The 22,193-nt window shown below is 31.2% G+C and overlaps 2 protein-coding genes across 2 annotated transcripts; both read left to right on the top strand.

Moving 5' to 3' along the window:
• The first annotated feature begins 1,937 nt into the window (after window positions 1-1,937).
• LOC129919196 (uncharacterized) lies at window positions 1,938-3,599 on the top strand. Its single transcript, XM_056000046.1, has one exon. It carries the CDS (start codon window positions 1,938-1,940, stop codon window positions 3,597-3,599), a length of 1,662 nt encoding a protein of 553 aa, XP_055856021.1.
• A 12,288-nt stretch (window positions 3,600-15,887) lies between these two features.
• Window positions 15,888-21,687, top strand: LOC129918707 (uncharacterized). The gene is made up of 2 exons (XM_055999406.1): window positions 15,888-16,615; window positions 20,344-21,687. The coding sequence occupies exons 1-2, from the start codon at window positions 15,944-15,946 to the stop codon at window positions 21,499-21,501; spliced, it is 1,830 nt and encodes a 609-aa protein (XP_055855381.1). The 5' UTR covers window positions 15,888-15,943; the 3' UTR covers window positions 21,502-21,687.
• Window positions 21,688-22,193: the final 506 nt, after the last annotated feature.

Below are 22,193 nucleotides of genomic sequence, written 5' to 3'. Positions count from 1 at the left end.
AAGATTGTTACACTCATGAAACTTGGCAAAAAGTTTGCTTTTAGGATAAGAACCAAGTACATAAAAAGTCTATAAAAAAAATTGGGCGGAAGGGTGTTTTTTCGCGCACAAGAGGGAGGGGGTGAAGGTCAAAAATATACTGAAAAAAATTGTTTGTCGAATATCATCATATGACACGTGTTTTGAAGGTATTTTTTGATGCTGAATCTAATGACATAAAAATAAAGTTAATATGATTGCTCTAAGAAAAGTTATTGCCGATTAAAAACAAAGGGTGCTTGTTTTTTTACTTTGACAAGTAAAATATAACCGAAACCCATGTGAAAAACATGCTAAACTGATGAAATTTGGGATGAAGGTTTAAGATAAAGCAGGGACAAAGGATTCATAAAGTTCTTAAAATTATTTTTGGTGAAAGGGTGTTTTTTTGATGGGTTATGTTGTGTGAGGAAGGTATCATAACTGCTGACTTAAATTTTATTAATTTTTAAAACTTAGTGAAAAAGTTTTGGTTGGTATAAGAATTAAGAATCTATAAAGTGTACAAAATTATCTTGAGTGAAAGGGTGTCTTTTTTTTAAGAAATGATGAAATTCGAAATTAGTACCACAAAAACTAGGAAAAAATTGTTACACCAATGAAAATTTTTAAAAATGTTTCATTTATAAAAGAAACCGAGAACCCGAACAGTCTATACAAAAATTTTAGGTTAAAGGGTGTTTTTTTGGGAAATTACGAATAATGTAAGTCTATAATTTTTTTTATGTGAAAGGGTGTTTTTTTAGAAGTAAAGAAAATATGGGTATATTTGAAAAAGTGTGTATACCTAATACTTGAGTTATATTATTGAAATTTAGCAATTATATTACTTTTATGATAAGAAACAAGATTCTAAAGTGTCTATAAAAATATCATGGTTAAAAGGATGTTTTTTTGAGTGAAAACAAAAAAGATGAGTCACCCTAATGAAATTTATTAAAAACATTGATTTTGGGATAGAAAGCAAGAATAAAGATTTTTCATACAAAAATTTTTGGTGAAAGGGTGTTTTTTTCGAAGAGACAACAAAATCTGCAATCGGTCCCAAAAAGCCAATGATTCATTTTATTTATGGTTTTGATGATAAATTAAACATTTATAGATAAGTTCTTTCACGTTTTACGCGAATCATTTTCTTTTTACTTGCAAAGGCATTTTTTAACAGAGACTCTCACATTTTCCAAAAAAGTCATGGAATTATTCTCAAATAAAAAGCCCTCATTTGGCTGGAATTAGAATTTGTAAGAATTTTTTGCCATACAAATTCCAAAACTCTGAATTTTAGATATTCAATGTTTCCAAAATAACCTAATAAAATTTTCTATTTGTCAGCAACCCAAAAAATTGTAGGTAGGTATATGCAATATTCATCGATATAAATCGACAAGTGAATGCCCAACAAATAAAAATCAATCAATGCCACAAGTTGTTCTACTTAAAAATTCTGCTGGCAAATTACCTTTCACTAGAGTTCAATCAAACAAAATTGAAATGTAAACATACGAGTATCAAAATGACCCCGACTCATGATGTGGTTAATGTTTTTTTCTTTTATTCCTTGCAGCTGTTATCGCTTGCAGCTGAAACAACATTCAGCAATTCCTTGAAAATTATCTTACAAAAAATAAAATACCTTTAAAGGTACTCATAAATTCCAACAATTACTGTGATTTCAAAAACTATAAGTTATCAGTCAAATCTGCCAATGATTGCAGTTGCAAGTTGTCAGAGCTGAAAAGAAAGAAGAGAAGAAGAAAAAAAAAATGCAACAGATCCTTCACAAAGTGTTTTTTTGTCAACTTTTTGGATTTTACACTTGGCAAGTTGCTAATTGCGTTAATTTCTCAACAATAATTGAATTATCTGAACAAATTCGACAAAGTGAAGAAATCCGTTCAATGGCGATTTTTTCGCATAAGAATTTCGTTGCCAATCTGAATGAATACGAGGATCTTATACGACATGAAAGCACCATTGTTCCTGTGGTCCTGATAGGCGACGACTACAAAAGCAATCAAACTTTGGGAACTATTCTAGGCCTCTGGTCATCGGTATTAGTTTTCATGGATAACATCGAGAACGAAAATATGATCTTGATTCTAAACGAAACTCTTCGCCAAATACGCACATCAAAAATACTTGTTGTTCTTGAGAATCCTCCCGAAACTACTGAATCTTTTAAAGGCTTTTTTCAAACTTGTCGAAAACTGGGCATTGTCAATATTATTGTAATGTTTGATGATCAAATTCTATCATATCAACCATATCCTGAAGTTAGTATTGAAAATATCACCTCAAAGCCAATCACAGAATATTATCCTGATCGAATGTATGACTTAAAAGGCTATGTATTTCGTACACCAATCCAACAAGACGGGTCTAGAGTTTTCATCTATAAGGACAAAGAAGGAAACGAAAAAATAACCGGAACCAATGCTCAATTGTTTAAGTACTTTGTCAAGCGACACAATGCGACTTTTGTTAAACATTTCGACGGAAAAGAACAAAAAGGTTTTGACATAGTTCGTGGCTTAGCCTTGGTTAGACAAGGTGTATGTGATATTTTGATGCATTCTTATACATCTTTTTCGCCAAACAATATCGGTTTCAGTTATCCAGTTGCTCAAATTGAGTGGTTAGTTGTTGTTCCTTATGTCGGAGAGATTCCTTCATATCGCTATTTGATCCTGCCGTTTGACTTTGAAGTTTGGGTTTGTCTTGCAGTCAGTTTTATGTACATCTCGATAGCGAGTTATTTGACAAGATGGTACTGTCAGAATTTGAATGAATACGGTCCAGCATTTACACGGATTTTTGCTGAATTCCTCTATCTTTCTTCGACGGATTTGTCATGTAATCTGCGGACGTTAATTTTCGAAATGCAAGTTTTTATTTACGGATTGATGTTGACAAATATTTATGCAGCTTTTTTGTCAGCATTTCTAACTACATCTGTTCAGGATAAACAAATTGACACTTTGGAGGATTTACTTCAAAGTGGGTACAAAATTGTGTCGATATTTTATGAAGTCGATTCGGTAATGCATACTGCTGGATACAAAAAACGTTACGATAGTATTTTTTATGTTCAAAATATCGATTTTATTAATGAATATCGAAAGAGTCTGAATCGAACTTTTGGATTTGTCTTTACTTCAGATCGTGCGCGATTTTTTTTAGGTCAACAAAAGTACTTGGAAAAGAAGAGGATGTATGTTGCTAAGAATACATTGGGTTCATATTTTTTGATATTTTTAATGCAAAAGGATTCGCCATTTCGAATGAATTTTGATAAAATTTTATTGCAATTGTACGATGTGGGATTGTATAAGAAATGGGAAGAAGATACTTTTAATCAAGCTGTAGCGTCAAAGTATTTGCAAATATTTCGTACTGAAAGTGATGATTTATTTCGATCTTTGACAATTGATTATTTAGGTGTGGGCTGGGCTACACTTGGCATTGGTCTTGTATTGTCATTTGCGGTATTTTTGGCGGAAATTGGAAGATTTAAAATTTTAAAGATAAATTCGAGAGAAGTTAAGAAATTGAATAGGTAATGAGAAATGTTGATTCTTTGCATTTAAAATTATTTAATGTTTTCTGCAAAGATATGGTTTTTTAAACAGTTTTTTTAAAGTTTTTTTTTTTTGCATATTTAAAAGCATCCAATATAATTTTTAGAATGCTTTACTTTTGTCAATAAAATATATTAAAGGAAGCTATTAGTAAAATTATTGTTTGTTTTTGCATTTGTGGTGTTTTAAAGGTAAATGACACATTGAATAATAATTTGAATGTAGGTATACGAAAATAATAACCCTCTTTAACGTTAACTAAGATAACGTAACGTAACGTAATGTAACGTAACGTGGCGCATCGTAACGTAACGTAACCTTACCTTACCTGCTGTTTTGGTAATTTGTTGCTATAACAAATGTAATTGGTCCTAGGCGACTCCTCTGTGGAGCTTTAGATGTTGCGTTAAAGTGAAATGACCGATCTACAATCAGTAGCAGTATTTTAGGGAGCTTATCTTTTTTCCCATGAACCCAAGACCACCAAAAGCTAAACTCATATTTTCATCATCATAGAACTATTTACTAAATAATAAAAAAAAAAAACACTTTTTCCTTAAAACAATGTAAATTAATTTTACCAAACTCTTCCTTTGCACTTTTTCATCATCAGTCCTTGAGCTTTCAAATACTTCACTAAAATTAAGTGCAGTATATCCCTGAAATCCCCCACAACAAATCTTATCACTTAAACTCAAATAGATGGTTTTAACTTATTTTTTTTTCTCTTAACTATTCATTGTTTCAACCTGATTGTTTACTGGAAATCATCGTCTTGTATCTCTTGCATCTTTTCATATTGCTTTAAGAATATACATTTATACCCTCTCTATATTTGCATCTATCTGAGATTCACCTCAACATTATTTACTCTCTCCCACACACGCTAATGTGACTTAACCCACATGAAGAACAATATGCAAGGATATAAAACACCTGAAAAGATGTCCTTAAAAAAAATCAAGACAGAAGAGAGACAAGGAATAGAAGAATGAAAGAGAAAACTGATGGTAGCACAAAACAAAGCTATAAATTAAATGCAAAGTTATAAAACCACCTTAAGCTAGATTGCATCTTCTTTTTACTTTTTTTTTTACCGTCTTAAACTTAGCTTATAAAGTATTTCCTCTTTCTATCTTCAGAATAGGTAGGTACATTCCTAACTGTATTAAAAAATGGTGAAAGATTTTAAAGATATTTCCATTTAACAAAAAATGGAGAAAATATATATAAGAAAAAAATACATCCATGACACTGTTGAATGCAATTTATATTCCTATTTTAATTTCTTCAAGGTGAATGGGGAACATTTTGCATAAAAACTTTAGTTTGGTAACTTAAGCAAGCAAATTCAAATAATTACCATTTACCCTATGTTTTCAAATGTTCACAACTTTTTTTTTGATGTCAAGCAAGGTAATCTTGCTTAAAATTTTGAAGGAAGCCTTACATTTATTTGTTATTATAAGCCTTCTAATAGTTCACATGTAATATCCTGACATGTGGACGGACATGTAGACATGCCGAGATGCAGACTTGCGGCAATGGAGATATGCCGAAATTCAGGCATTCGGAAACGTATACATAGTGTGTATGTGGAAATGCAAATATATGTATAGACATGCTAACATGCAGGTATGCAGACATTTGGACATTGGACACATGCCACATGCGCATCTCCCTTATGCGGACATCTAGACATCCAGGCATCCAGACATGGGGACATGCAGACTTGCCAACATGCGTACATGAGGACATGCAGTAATGCGGGAATGCAGCTATGTGGTCATGCGGGCATCCATATGCAAAAATACAGGTATGCAGTCATGCGGACTTCCAGACTTGCTGACATGCAGGCATGCGGGAATGCAGCCACGTGGTGATGCGGACATTTAGACATGCATGCTTACATGCAGGCATACAGACTTTCATTGGGCATTGCCCCATTATTGGTCATGCCCCATTGATCATTCCCCAACGGACATACTTTAAGGGACATGCAAGTATTGTTGGTGCCACTGCCAAAACCAACTTCATAGGGTAATTTCAAAATAAATCTAGTAATCATGTAGTGTCTCTAAATAACTTAAACGACACATTTATATGCATCGAAATGAGTGTAAGCAACTGCTGTCGCAGATTCAAATTGCTTGTGGATGCAAAATATAAACCAAAAAAAAAAAATCCCTCCATTTTCTGCGGAGAAATACATAAATTCTATTTTATTTATGTGGAACGCTTAGTCCGTGACGCATAAAAAGCAAAATCAAGTGCAGAATCCTATACTTCAAGACGTTGTTGAAGAAGAGGAAAGACGCAAGGGATTAAGAGCGAGAAAATAAAACAAAGGACATCCCCTTTTATTAATTAGAAAATTGGAGCACGCAACAGAAGGTGCACTGTGCACACCACACACACACACACACACCAAATACCAAATGCAATTAAGGTGGAAATGGAAAAAATGGTGTTGGTTGGATGGATGGAAGTAGTAGAAGGTTACGACGAAGGGTTTGAGAGAAAGTCTTAGCAGAAAGATAAACAAGAAACAATTCTTAATTCCGCCATCAACTGTTCGCATTTAGCGGTGTGGATAATGCGACTTGCACACTACTCTTGCATGCACGATAAGGACAATGTTAATGGATGCAGTTTGCAAGGAAATGCAACAGCTACTATGTACTGTTCTGACACCATACGACAAATTTTCTCTGTGTGTGCTGTGAGTGTGAATTGAAAGAAGAAAAGAAACGTTTGGGGAATATTAATGTAAGTAGACTGTGGGTCTTGAATACATCAGTGCGGAGTGGGTTAATAAAAGTGCACTCCGATTAGGAATGAGTAATTGCGGTGAAGGTAGGCAAAGTTTTTTTAAAAAATTACATAATGAGTTTTGGGTGCGTTGGAAATATTGTCAAGATGGATTTTTGAATTAAACTTTAAAGTTTTGCAAAGTTTTTGGGGCTATTTTTTTGGGGGGAAGAGTGTGTAAGCGTGACAAAAAGTTTAACGTTCAAGGAAAGTTTATAATGTTAATATAAGTATATGGAAACATATTTGAGGAGGTAAATTAAGGAAAACACAAAATAAAATATTTCAAAATATTCCGTTTCCCTAAGTGTACCCATCCGTCATTTGAAGTTAAAACATCATTCCACGAAACAAATAACTATACTAGATACAAAAAGTAAACTATCAAAAATCAAAGTCAAACTTTTAAAAGTCTAATATCCTTCTATGAATTATTTCAAGCAAATGTAATAGGAGTTCAGAGTTTTGTCCATATTTCCAAATGGATACTTCTAACAAAAAAAAAAGTATAAAATCCAAATACACTTTTGCAACAAACTATATTGATTGCATTATTTTTCTCTCATCTTTGTATTTTTTGTTAGTTTTCTTTTATTTTTTAATATTTTTTTTTTTTTTTTATTTCAATAAACTCATTGAAGTGTATACATTTTTCAATAACCACACAGTAAAACTAACAATCATCCTTCGATTTGGGGGGGTTGCATTTCAGATTCAAGATATTGTTATCTCGTAAATGCGATACGCTATATACTTCTGAGAGGGTATATAATAATTTCACCGTCTCTCCTCATGAATAGAAACATTTTCAATGTTGTAGTATACGATAATCGAAAACAATATCGATATTAAACTGATGCGAAAAAAAATAAAATGCACGACTGGGTCGCACGAACTTGCTCTTAGAGTTGAAGTTGCTTAAATTTTTAAGACTTTTTATATAGAAACTTGGGAAATGTAGGTATATAAAAAAAAAAAATTGAATTAATTTTTCAAAAAAATAAAACAATATCTGAAATCAAATCGCCCCACAAAACAAGTATGCAGTTTTGTTTGATATATTAGGGTGCATTTTTAGAAAAAAAAATTTTCAAAATCGTTAGAGCCGTTTTTTAAAAAACTAATTTTTTATAAATAATTTTTTGGAAAAAAAGTTTAAAAATAAAATTGGTATGCCACTTTGTAGAAATAACTACTCAACATCTAAAAACAAAATTTTAAAAAAATTCAATGTCCCGTTTTCGAAAATTTGATTTTTCAAAAAAAAATTTTCAAAATTTTTTTAAAAATCAAAAAATTATTTTTTTTTAAATTTTATTTTTGGCTTATATTTAAATTATATAAATACTTTTTCACAAAAAGTTTCGTTGAAATCGAATCAGCAGTTTCGGAGATAATCGGATTTGAAAAAAAAACGGTTCTATGGCAGGTACCGTTAATAATGATTTTCAAAAAAAAATTTTTTTCATTAGAAGATAGACCTTGGAGCCGTTTTTGAGCAATTTCAACTTTACTAAAATCGTTATATGACAAGTACCGTTATTTTTGGTCCAAAAAAATTAATTCCGAAAACCCCTCTAGAGAGTAGCCAAATAACGCTACATACCAAATTTGAAGTCAATCGGTCCATCCGTTTAGGCTGTAGCTCCTTATACAGACAGACTGACAGACTGACAGACTGACAGACAGACAGACAGACAGACAGACGGACTTCCGGGACCCACTTTTTTGGCATTCTCTACCATCGTAATGTCATGGAAAAATGTTATCTCAACTTTTTTTTTTTTCTACGAATACATAACTTGATATATAGTACCTATATCGCAAGTAAAAATTACAGAAGATTTAAAGACGTGTAATGCATCCGTCATTTTTCTTACATTCGGAGCCAAATATCTGTGGTAAAAAAAATTTCGAAAAGAGTTTTGGTTTACAGATATGAGTTGACAGTGAACACGGCTATGGATTTATGTTAAAAAAAATTATAATTTTTTTTCGGATTTTTTGAGAAAAAATCAAGGTTAACCCCTTGCCGAAAAAAATTGCATTTTTAAAAATTGTCTCCAAACTAACGAGTGAGTGAGATATCAAAAGAAAGGTCTCTTTAAGCTCTATTCATAGCTGAAGACCAAAAGTTTCTCCGAGGTCTGATTGCTGAGTTATTGGCATCCAAACATTAATTTTCATAAATTCGGAGGCATTTATCTACTGACCAAAGTTTTGAAACAAGTTTTGGTTTACAGATAAAAGTACACAGTGAAAAGGGCTATGCATTTATGTTAAAAAAAATTATAATTTTTTTTTCGGATTTTTCGAGAAAAAAATCAAGGTTAACCCCTTGCCGAAAAAAATTGCATTTTCAAAAATTTTCTCCAAACTCAGCGAGTGAGATATCAAAAGAAAGGTCTCTTTAAGCTCTATTCATAGCTGAAAACTAAAAGTTTTTTGGAGGTCTGATTGCTGAGTTATCGGCATCCAAACAGATTGTTTAAGGGTATTTTTTCATATGTTCCCATATAACTTCTAAACTACTTATCATAACTTTGAAAATGAGGTATCTTGAGAAGCGTCTTATTTGTTCGCTGGTTATAAGCTATGTAAAACCTCTTAGAATGGCAATCTGTTTTAGTTTTTGAACAGGTTTTAGTTTTTGAACTGATTGAACTCACTTTTTCCCTTCTAGAAGCCGTGTCCTTTCCTTTTTTCTCTTTAGAGCCTTTCACCATTATTTGTGGATAAGTTAGTCTTAATTAATAAATAAAATTGAACACGTAAAAACCGACAAATAATTCATTGTTATCGTTATGGATGTAGTAGCTTTCATATTAGTTAGTCTTATTATTACACAGAGAAAAATATGACCCGCTAAAAACTAACAGATTGCCATATTGTTTTACCGTCCATACATTTCATAAGGAAATCTTATTAAAATCAACGATTAATAAGGTTTTTTTAAGGAGATTTCTTATTATTTTTATAGAGAAAATCTTATTAAAATTTGACTGAAAAGTTGATTTTTTTTGCAACTTAGCACTAGAACAAAAATCGCGATCAATATTTTCATGGCAGGTTGGTTCAGGTGGTAAGGTGGGCGACTAAAGATTTGAAGTCTCCAGTTCGATTCCCAGCCTGGTCATCTTTTTTTTTATTTTTTTGCATATTTTAAAACAATAAGGAAAACCCGATTGTTTTAATAAGGTTTCCTTCTTGGATGAAAACCATAGAGAAATCTTATTGTTTTTGTTCTATTTTATGTGGTCTATTTTTCTCTGTGTAGCAAAAATAAAAGCAAGTGCATTCGACACAATAGTAAGCTTTATATTTGTTTTCAATTTAAAATGCTCAAAGTAAAAAAAAAAATATATTTCATGTAACAAGCAATTTATTGAATTGTGTTCACTACACATAAAAACTTGAAAAAAACTTTTTGTTTTGTTTTGTATTTTCTCAAAAATAAAAAAAAAATTATGCAATTTGTGGATTCTCGAGTGTTTTGCTCAAAAGGCATAAAAGAAAAGAAACAAATTGGTTTCCTAACAATTAAGATCCTTTGAGAATAAGATATGCATTTGATAGCATCACGTAAAAGAATTTGAACCAAGAGTCTCTTCTTTGCGAGTACTACATTTTTGAGAGATAAAACTATTTTGATAAACACTTTTGTATAGTTTTCTCTCAAGGACAACACCACACACCAAAAGGATTGTCCTTGCATCAGACTTAACTGGAGACATTCACAAAAAGAAATGACTCAAACAACACAATAAGGCTCCTTAGATTCTGAAGACCGACACACGATGACGATGACAATGATGAAGATGGTAAAATGATGATGATAATGGAATTCTTATGTGTGTCAACTCATCTCAACTCAACTCAACTAAAAACAGCAGCAGTCCAATCCTGCCACCGCAAAGACAAAATCTTAGGTGTTATCCTTTTGCAGGACGAAGAATTTCCATTTTCACACACTCAAGTTGAAGCTCTATCGTCTTTTAGTTATCGTTAATGCCTCAGGTATATCTCTTTCGACTCTATCGTGTATATGGATTAGCTTATGTCACACAACATAGTATTCTTCTAAAGGATAAACCAAAATTGCATTCAGCTTTATATAGAATATATATACGAGTAGTATATCTGCTGGCAGCTCCTTAGGTTTGTGTAAGAATAAAAAAAGAGAGGAAAATGGTTTTTCAAGATATGCAAAAAGGCAAAGTACCCTACTTTTTGGAATTTGCTTTTGGTGGCATAACAAGTGTTTCATAATGCAACAGGAGACAAAGAAAAAGAGACAGAGATGGAGTGTGTTAAGGTAGATATAGGTACATTTATATAGAGAGATGATTCAAGAGGAAGAGGATCTATTTAAGAGCTTTTGTGCTGGAATATGCTGAAGATGCCCTTGCTTTTACTCCTTTCATGCTTGAAAAAAGTTTCTCTTGATGGACATTTGCATTAGCAAACAAAGGAATTTTTTCTTTTTTATTTTGTAGAAAGTCAAATAATGGGAATGTGAAAAGATACTTTGATGAAATTTAATTGGACTTAGTGAGATATTAAGGTCAAAAGGTTGTTTTGGAAAATAAGATTTCCATTACCCATTTTACACCTTTTCACCCTTTTTGAAAAATTTCTATTTCTATTGATAATAGAGTGAAGATCTGTATAGGGATCAAATATTTTGCTATAAATTAATAAATTAATAATTTTTTAGAGACGGACATAATCCCGAAATTCCGAATCCAGAAAGGCAAAAAACCCAAAATTCCGAAAATCCAGAATCCAGAAAAACCAAAATTCTGAGAATCCCGAAAACCCAAAGTCCTGAAAATCCAAAATCCCGAAGATCCACAATCTTGAAAGCAAAAAATCCGCAAAACCCGAAATCCAGAAAGACCAAAATCTCTTAAGTAAAACAGAAAAAAAAAATAAAAAATCGGATTTCGGGATCGTATTTCAGATTTTGGGTTTTCCGGATTTTGGGTTTTTTTATTTCGGATTTTCGAAATTATTAATATGACGCTTCAATCATATTTTTATGATGCCTACAAAAAGAGCTAGAACTTTTTAAAGCCAACCATATCGAAATTTCAAACTGAGAATACGGTACTTAACACACTGGTGGCTGGTCAATAGAGCTCCACAGGTGTTTTGAGGTATTTCTGAAGTTTTATAATTTAACATTGTGTAGCTTGTCGTAAATATACCGTTATGTGTGATATATCAAATGAAAGGTAATATTATGAGCATGCTCAATAAAGTTAAATTTTTATCTGCTCTAGATCTTAACAAAGAACGTGTTGAAAAATAGAACTTTATTTTACCTTTATCTCAAAATAATGACTACAAAGTTGATTGAAATTTTGCACAGATATAGTCCTGCCCATTCTATATCTAAAGTAAAAATTTCATTCATTTATCTGTTGAAGAAAAAAAGATAAAAATAAAAAACGGTCAATAAACTTGGGACAAAAAAAATTGTTTTTCCTGTTATTCGGTCAACAATCATTTTAAAATACCAACTTCTTGCGCATGCATGCACACGGCTATAGACTACAGGTTCTATAAGTTTGAGATTTTTTAAACCCTACGAAAAATTTAAAAAAATAAAAACTCACCCAAAAATACCCCGAAAAAAGTAGGTGTTTTTCAAAAATTCATATTTCGAAACGCAGAGACTTAAGGTCTGTTTTAGTTTTAAAAAACCATTTATAACTTGGTCTTGAATTGTTTTTTAGAATTTTTTCAATACTATTGTCAGCCTTAGAATAAATTTATCTATCGATTAAAAAAATTCAACTTTCTACAACGTCGCGTTAAAAAAATAGCCAATTTTTTGAAATTTTGTTTTACCCCTATTTACCCTATTAAATGACGAAATTTTTAAAATTCCTTCATGTGTATTCAACTTTAGGTTAATGGGCAGGTTCAGAAACGTTAGGGACTAAATATTTATTTAATTTCTCGGTCTCTGATTGGTCAGCTGTCAAAAAAAAACCTTCCAATTTAGGTAATTTTGTTGGAAAGCTGACTGGAAAGTTAGGCAAGAAAATTTTCCCTAAAAATTTAGGAAAGTTTTTTTTGTCAACATGACAGCAGATTGTTTTTAATTAAAGAATTAATTTAGCAAAATTAAATTTATTTGTGTGAAAAACAACTAAAAAGTGCATTATCGGTTATAATTAATTTTATTTATTCATTACAGTTAAGTGAAATTTGGTGTCTTACCCATGCGACCGGTAAAATTCTGAAATAAATTTCGAAGTTTGACAATAGCATCACATCCAAACTAATTTAGTCAATTTACTCAAATTTCTGTTCAGAAAATGACGTTGCCTAAATATCTAGTCCCTAATATTTCCTGAACGTGCCCAATATCTTTCAAATAAGCTATAGAAGATTTTTGTATAATTTATATATATATATATAATTATGGAGCGGGAAAAAATAGCGTCACTTTTTCGTGGTAGCTGCCATAGTTCATCGATTTATAAGACGTTATCACGTCAAAAAAAAAAAATGATGGACCACCCTAAAAACTTTTGTAAAAACGTAACATTTGGGATAAAAAACAAGAATAAAAAGTTTTCATTAAATAATTTTGGGTAAAGGGTGTTTTATCGAAGAGACAGTTAATTCTGTAAATAGTCGCAGAAAGCAAATGATTCGTGTATAAAGTCTAAGAACTCAAGTATACACGTTAAAACCTACTATAAGGTTTCTAAAAATGCCTAAAAACTGTGCGTTTTTGAAGTAAAAACTTCTTTAGTATAGTAGTGATTTGAAACACGATGACAGGAACAATCAATTGATTATAACTTTTTTGTTTTAAAAGATAGATAAATGAAATTTATACTGTAGATTTGTAATAGAATAAACTATAGTTGTATAGTTTTAATTAATTTCATAATCAAAATCTTGAGATAACGGTGAAAAGACGATCTTTTTCTAAACACGTTATATCTTTTGATCTAAAGCACATAAAAATTTGAATTAACTTTAATACGCATAATAATAATATCACCTTTCATTTGATATATCACACATAGCGATACGTGCTCTAGAAGAAACACAATCTTAATTTGAAAAATTTCAAAATTACCACAAAACACCTGTAGAGATTTGTTGTCACCAGTGTATGAAGTACCGTAATCTCAGTTTGAAATTTCTACATGGTTGGCTTTGAAAAATTCTTACTTTTTTTGTAGGAATCGTAGAAATATGATTGAAGTGTCATATAAAAGGTGAAATAATAAGCTTTCAGATCATATAAAATTTATTTTAAGTTGTCATAAAAAAATGGATTTAATGATGTTAGCAAAAAAATATTGGTTTTTTGAAAATGGTTGTTTTGAATAAATTATTTTTATACTTATTGCGCATTGCAAAAATTTAAGTAGGTGCAGTTTTTTTTTTTTGCAAGAAAAATGATTTTTTAAGGTTTCACTTCTACCACGTGTGAATTCAACACAGGATTTTTTTTTTTTAAACAGTGTAACCTTAAAAGTTAATCATCGTTCATTGACAATTTATTATTGACAAAATATCCCCCTCTTTCCTTAAAATCAATACTTACTAGACTACCTCTTAATAGATTTCAAGGCTGCATGTGTTTAAATATACGCTTACTAATTGGTTTACACTGGATATTAATACTCCTACATTCATAAGCTCTCATACTCAAAATCATTGTGTAATTTTGCAATTATTAGAAGTATAGGTACCTAATAGAAACCATACCTAAAGGAAATGTTTACATGATGGTACGTCACATGTCATACAAGAAATTTGTTACCTTCTTCTCTTAATACAAAGGAACAGAGTCATGAAGCATCAGAAATGGTTGAATGCTGGATTGATGCTCGTTAGAGTAAATAAATTAGTCAGTTACATTCTCGTAACGAAAACTCTTATAATTGCAAACACGCTTGAAAGAGTTACAAGAACATCACCTTCTACACGTGACGGTGACGTGCAACAAGAGTTGCAAAACGAAGCTTCCAAAATGCTGCCATGTCTTCCATTATCTTTCACATCTGAAATAATCCGAGGTATAGCACTATATTGTTTTAGAAAACAAACATAAATTCAACTATTCTTATAGTAAACAGCTTCATGCCATCTGCCCGAGCAAATGCTTCCAAGTGTCAAGATGGCGCAAGGAAATTGTTCGCATTGAATCGTTTTGATGATGAATTATATCTAAATACACGAACTAAACAGAGATATGAATATTACTTTTTATGTCGATCCATCCCTTTGCTTACTCCAGTACACAAAAAAAAAAAAAACTGCAGAAACAAGGATATTTTTAGTCATTTTTCTTTATAGTAAGCACGATTCTAAGGATACGTCGTCATCGTTGTTCTTGTCGTTCTTATCAATTTTCGCCTAAAGCAGGACATTGTTCAAATACATACTCTCTCTCTCGTTTCTCGCCGTATGAAATGCGTTTTGTTGCTTTGCACACAAAAATGGCGGCTTGTCCGGAAGAAGATATTCTTGATTTATTACCCCAAACTCAATGGATTATCAAATCGATGTTGTCTAGATGTTGGCAAATTTATGGCCTGCTAAGGTTGGCATTTTGGTCTCTCTCTCTTTCTTTCTCTTTATAAAGTTTCAAAAAGTATGCCGAAGTTATGCTTGTTTTTTGTTTTATACCCGGGAGGATTTTGTATTGAATTTTTCGTTAAGAATGTGTGGTGTTTCCCATTTTTTTTTTGTGTGGTATTCTTTTCATTGCATACACGTTAAATAAATTGTCTCGACGTAAAACAAGGTTGTTTAGGCAAAAAACACTTTGTCATCAATACAATGTGGTAATTGCTTTAACAACTCGAAACATTACTCGTTGTATAGTTGCCTCGAAACATTGGGGACAAGTTCGGGACACGTTCGGGACACATTCGGGACACGTTCTTTTGTGCCTTAAATATTTTATATTACAATTAAAAAACTTTTATACTGAAAGTTTTTTTAAGGCAGAACGAAAAAATATTCAAATTACTGAAAACCGAATAAAAACTGTCACTCATCTAATATTCTTACGAAATGCATTCATTCATTCATTCTTGAGAAGGAAGAGTCCTTTTATACTGGATTTGACACATTACATTTAAAGTTACCAATTAGTTATTGTAAGGATTTGTATATAAACTTATCCAAAATCAAAGTTAGGACATGACTTATCGAAGTGACTCCCAGACAGCTGTTAATGTCTTTAATTTCAATGGTGTTGAACATTTCGTTTCAAAAATCTATTTGCTGGTTGACATGTTGACCAAGTTTACACGCAAACAAGTTCTAAATATTGGATTAATTCTGATTCCGAATGTAAACACAAAATTTAATTGTTTGTTGAAAAAAAATAGAAAAAAAAACAGAAAATAGAAAATAGAACGTCCTCGATAAGAATAAAAAAAGAAGTGATAAAATATTCAATATTTGACCAGAGTCACTGAAACTGGCAGTTGTTGAAAAATATCAGAGACTTCTAATTAGTTGTCAACATGCTCTTTAAGCAACCAGCACTAGAAATAATCGTGTGCGTGTTTGTCTCGATTATTCATCGAAATCTCTCATATCGCTTTGACTTTGTATTAAATGTAACCAGAATTTTAAGTGAAACAGATAGTTTTCACACATTCACAGTGTTTCGCAATGAATTCGCATTTTTGAAAAACATTGACGGTTATTCTTTGGAACATGAATTGCAAGTTTATTTTGACGTTCCTTTGATTTGTTGCAACGATGACATTTCCAGTTCGATACGCTTGCGAAGCACTTTAAATATAAACAGTTTGGGATTTGTGGTTATGAACGAAATAACGGATGAAATACGAAATGTATCTGAGAGAGCTTTGACTAAGCTGCATGGCATGAAGATGATTTTCATTATGACAAATTCAAAAGCATCATCTGTCACCGCATGGGAATTGGAGAGTTTTTTTCTGTGGTGCTGGGAGTATAATTTATTAAATGTCATTGTGACATTTGATGGTGGGAGTAATGGAGATGGCAAAAGAAATCAAGTGCATACGTATAATCCGTTCCCGAATGGAATACATATGATTAATTTAACAGATGGCAGAGTGGATGAATACTTTTGGAATAAGGCTACCAATATCAAAGGAAATAAGTTTGCTTCACCAATTTTTATTGATGAGCCACTTGTAATGAAGGTAATTAATAAAAAAAAAATATCAATGTGAATGACCAAGTACATGTGTATGAGATCTTTGAAATGAAATGAGGTTCGGAAGGCTGAATCTCTTATTTAATATTTAAATTTTTATTGAACTTAATACTAACTTTAATGGGATGATCCGTTTAAGTTCGAAAATTTACTCAAATTCGAAAGACTTTGCACTTTAATTTGCGACTTAACTTTTGGTAAGAGATTTATAGTTTATACATCCTTTTTTTGTTTGTAAATAAAATTATGTTTCTTGAAGAAGATAAAGGGCTTTAGCTGATGTAATAATATACATTGTGTATGCTGATGAAACTATTAGACAAAAATTTAGTAGGGAGGATCCTTTTTTGGACATGGCAATACCAACTGAAACTATCATGTTAACATAATATTATGTTAACATGATAGTTATGGTATTGGCAATTTCCATTGTAATGGGTGTGACACTGTTACTTAATTTGTTGTTCCTAGTTTTTGTACAAATAACTAAGTAAAGTAATTTTTTATTAAGCACTAAGGCCCATTTGCTGAAACGAGTCTTAAATATTTATGTGAAACATAAACCCTTAAGTTCTACATTACGGTTTGCACGAACTTCAAACTGTGTCATAAATTCCTCTAAGTTTAACATAACTTAGGGGGAAGAAATAGTAGAACTTAAGCTGTTATGTTCTACCTAGGCACTTTAATTTTATGAAAAAAGCAAGAATGTCGCTCAAAAATTGATGTCGGTAGTACAAAGGACATGAATTATTATCAATTTAATAAAAATAAACTTACATTCATTAACTTAAACCATCCACAGATGGTACAATTTACACCACAGTTTTTTGTATGAGGCACTATTTTGTTGTCATATTTCATTGACTAATTTTGACACAACAGCACATTTACACACACACACGAATAATTTTTGTTTAACCAATTAACACTTATTTTTGGCTCAAATATACTTTTTTACACTTTTATTCCGCAAGATAAAGACACAAACTTGAAAATTTAACGATATTGTTGTATATTAATTGCTAAATTGCTCAAAATCTATTTAAATTATTTGACGTTTCTATTGATTTGACTTTTGAATTTGAAGTTCTCAGCGATTTATATCATGAAAGTAAATCATTGCTAGGTTTAACATAAATATTTTTTAGCAACTTAGAATAAACTAAGTAAAACACAAGAGTTATGTTCGACCTAGCTAAGATGAGAATTTATGACTAGTATGAGCAAATGGGCCTAAAATATTTTTGTCTAACTTGAAACAAAAAAATATTACACATACACCCCAGTGACCGGTTTGGTTTTGAAACAAATTACGGTTTCTTGTGTTACCGTGGAAGAAAATCAAACCTTCTCAACCGAAATTTCGGTTTTAAGATGAATCTAACTCAAAAATACATATATGTACATTGTACATAATTTATACACAGTGTGTCCCAAAAGTTATGATCCAAACGAAATATACTGAGAGATAGACCTTAAGGCTCTAAGGTCAAATTTATTCACTCTCCATGAAATTTAAAATTTGTATGCAATTTGACAGATTTTAAATTGTTAATGGTGACTTTAAATATAATGGAGAGTGAATAAATTGGGCCTAAGTAACTTATTTATCCCAATTCTTACAGGTACAAAAAGAAACTTCAAAAATTTTTAAAAATAAAATGAAGAAATTAATAATAAATACACATATTAGAAAATTGTGTTGAAATTATGAAAATTCAGTGTTGAAATTGATTTTTTGAAAATTATTCAAAATTTTTGGTGGGAAAATCTAGAATAAATTGTATATGAAAAGGTAAAAATAAACAACCCACAAACAAATAATTGGGAAAGGGGGTGGGTGAGCGAAAAAGTGGAATGGGAACCTTAAAAATAGTGAGAAGAATGCAAAAATACAGTTTTTTTTTAATTTTAACTTACTTTTTTATGTTTATTACCCATTTTTAATATACTTTTAGCAATAACTTTATTTTTGGATTTGAATTTAATGGTAATAAGCCTATTTTTCACTCAAAAAGTTACCGATTATTTTTTTAATTTTTGAAAGGCATAGGTATATATTTGATGTTATATAAAAAAAGTGGTTGTCGGACGATTATTCTCCGTGATAACGTCCTTATAAAACAGGTTGTGCGCTTTGGTTAAAAATGAGACAATTGAAGCTTTTATTTATTTGAAACAATCATAATTTACAAGAAAAAACTAAAAAAAATACCTTTTTTTCTTTTCTCATTATATTAAATTTTTTTATTTGAAAAGCTTACAAGAAAAAATTTTACCATTAAAATCTTAATAATTCTTTTGAAGAATAAAACTTTTTTTAAATTTTTAAACTGCTCAAAAAGTATTATGATTTATTAAAAACAATCATATCTTATGAAAAAAGTGAAAAAAAAATCACTTCCATCACCCAAAAATCCATGTTTTTTTATATAACAGCCTATACTAAATTTATACCATCTGAAAGCCTATTATTTCACCTCAAAATATTTATATCGAGCATCTCTGTGCGACTTCTACAAAAAGAGCTAGAATTTTTTGAACCCAATCAGTTTTCATCGAAAAAAGCAAAAATATCAATCTTTTTTTATCTCCTAAAGCCATTAAATCGATTTTTTTTTATCACAACCTATATTATTTTAAATCATGAGAAAGCTTATTATTTCACCATTCATATGACGCTTCAATCATAATTTTATTATGCCTAGAAAAAGAGTTAGAATCTTTTAAAGCCAACCATATCGAAATTTCAAACTGAGAATACCTGTACTTCCCACACTGATGGCTGGTCATGATCAATAGATCTCCACAGGTGTTTGGAGGTATTTCTGAAGTTTTTTAATTTAACATTGTGTAGCTTGTAGTAAATGTACCGTTATGTGTGATATATCAAATGAAAGCTAATATTATCAGCATGCTCAATAAAGTTAAATTAAATTTGTATCTGCTCTAGATCAAAAGAAAAAACGTGTTGAAAAAAAGAACTTTATTTTACTGTTATCTCAAAATTGTGACTACAAAATTGATTGAAATAAAAAATGATTGTATTATAGTCCTGATTATTATCTATCTACAGTAAAAATTTCATTCATTTATCTTTAAAAAAAAGATAAAACTACTACTTTTTTAAATTTTGTTTTACCCCTATTTACCCTATAAAATGTCGGATTTTTTAAAATCCTTCAAATTTATTCAACTCTTGGTTATTATCTTTCAAATTAGCTATAGAAAATGTTTGTATCTCTAATAGTTTATTTTTAATTTTGAATTGAAATTTTTGACGCGCTGCAAAAAATTTCAAGTGGAACGGGAGAAAATTTTGTTACTTTTTCGTGTTGGCTGCAATGGTACATCGATTTATAAGACGTTATCAAGTCAAAAAATATTTGAGTAGAAGTTGTAGATCTTTTTACTATCTACAACTCTCGTAATTAACGATAGGAGGTCTACTTTTCACAGAAATCCTAAAAAGCACGGTTTTATACACCCACCCAAATTTATCGCCCCACCCACCCCTTTTCCGTTTTAACTCTATTAAATCTGGTCTATAAAGGCTGAACGTAATCTTTTTTGAAAAAAATTATTATTTTTGTCTTCGAGGAAACAAAATTAATGGTTTTTTTATTATTCCAAAAACAAAAAATAAATCAATATTATTTCTGATTTCTCCTTTCATATCACAAAGCTCACATTTACTCCTCTTATTTTCAGATATACGACGAAGAAACCAATTACACTCATATCACAGGCAGTGCCGGACGACTTTACCGAGAATTCATCCGTCACATCAACGCCACCTTCTTCCTCATAAGTGTTTCAAACAGTTCCATGCATTTGCATCAAAAGCAAGTAATTCAACTCACAACTGACAAAATAATTGACATCAGCATCCATCCATTCACTTATTTGCTGCCCTACGAAACGGAAGGAAGTTATCCCATTGCACACACCAATGCGTGCATAATAATGCCCGTTGTGCCGGAAATCGATCGCAGTTACTACATATTTTACGCCTTCGACCAAAGTACATGGCGAGTAATCTCTGGGCTATTTATAACGTTCCTGGCAATCGAGTTGATTGCAAATTATACCTGTGCAAAGCAATTGCTCTTTGGCAAGTCGTTAGCAACTACAGTTGCCGGTATTATTGGCCAACCTGGTCATATGACCATGCCACCGCCAAGGACGAGAATTCTCTCTAGTTCGCTATTAGTGTTTACTGGATTTTTTGTTGCAAATTTGTATGCAGGCACATTAACGAGTCTTTTCAGTACGACAATATATGGCCAGCAGCCGGAGACGGCAGAAGAAATTTTCGCAACTGGCCTGCAAATACTTTTGCTCGACTATCAAGTGGATTCGTATTTCGGTAAGAATATGCTATTTCCGGCATTACTGGAACAGCATGTTCGTGTTGTTGACCCTGATTTTTTGGCTAATCACTTAAATACTCTGGATGCAAACTTTGCGTATGTTGTGAAGGAAGAACGATGGAAATTGATTAACTACCAGCAGTCAAGGTTATGGAAGCCGATTTTCAAAATTGCCCCAAACTTTTGTATACCAAATATGTTTTTGTCATTTCCAATTCAATTGGACTCACCGTTCTATGAGGTTTTGAAATCATTTACGTTGAATGTGGATAGTGCGGGATTGTATTTGAAATGGAGCGATATGAGTCTTTATGAGGCTAAGGAAATAGGATTGATTGGAATTCTGGAGGAGACGAAGCATCATCCAGTTGCACTGACCTTGAAACATTTTGAAGAAGTTTTTATATTACTTGGATGTTGTTTTGCTATATGTGTGGTTTGTTTGCTAGGTGAACAAATATTTTGTTATATGAGGATTAGAATGAAGAAATTGTAATTAGTTTCGAGAGTGAATGATGAAAGTTTTACAATACCTGCTTAATTTTAGTAGAAATCGGTAGAACACTTACTAATTATGTTCATTTTCATAGTTCAAAGAAGTTAAAAAGAAGTTTTTTTGTGTTAAAAAAATTATCAATGTGTGAATCATACATTTTTATCTGAGCACTGCCATAGAAACAAAACCAACTGTATTTGAAAAAAAAAAAAAATGTATTCAGCTTCTTACTTTTTTGTTTACCTAATGTTAAATTTTTTTGTATAAGCCCTTCTTAAATAAATCATTTTTATGTAAACGTAATTGTTTTTACTTAAAGCTCTATCCATCATTTGAATTAATAAATGGAGAAGAATTGATTGAAAATAAAATTAAAAGGTTTGAAGATTTTTTCAAAGGGGTCTCATAATACTAGCATGCAAGCTTCCTTACAAAAATAAATTGAATTATCCATCCGTAGGAAGTAGTAAATGGTAGTAATGGCCAAAAAATAAAATTGTAGTGTCAAAATCTGCGCAAATTTTGATTCTACTAAAGGTCTGTCATTAGTTTGACCCAAAAGTGCTTCGATTGAAATTGTCATTTAAAAAGAGGTTGTCTGTAAAGCCGGTTTACAGACGATGATTTTACGTGATAACGTCGTCAGAAAACAGGTTGTGTGCTTTTGTTTAAAATGAGTCAATTGAAGCGTT

Source organism: Episyrphus balteatus, chromosome 4 (genome assembly GCF_945859705.1).
Source record: "Episyrphus balteatus chromosome 4, idEpiBalt1.1, whole genome shotgun sequence".
Taxonomy (NCBI): Eukaryota; Metazoa; Arthropoda; class Insecta; order Diptera; family Syrphidae; genus Episyrphus; species Episyrphus balteatus.
The sequence above is the reverse complement of the archived record's forward strand: the minus strand, read 5'-3'. Positions and strand labels throughout refer to the sequence as shown.

Coding starts and splice junctions, on each gene's coding strand:
- LOC129919196 (XM_056000046.1), top strand. CDS start 1,938: ATGGCGATTTTTTCGCATAAGAATTTCGTTGCCAATCTGAATGAATAC.
- LOC129918707 (XM_055999406.1), top strand. CDS start 15,944: ATGCTCTTTAAGCAACCAGCACTAGAAATAATCGTGTGCGTGTTTGTC. Junction 16,616..20,343: donor ATGAGCCACTTGTAATGAAG/GTAATTAATAAA, acceptor TCTTATTTTCAG/ATATACGACGAAGAAACCAA.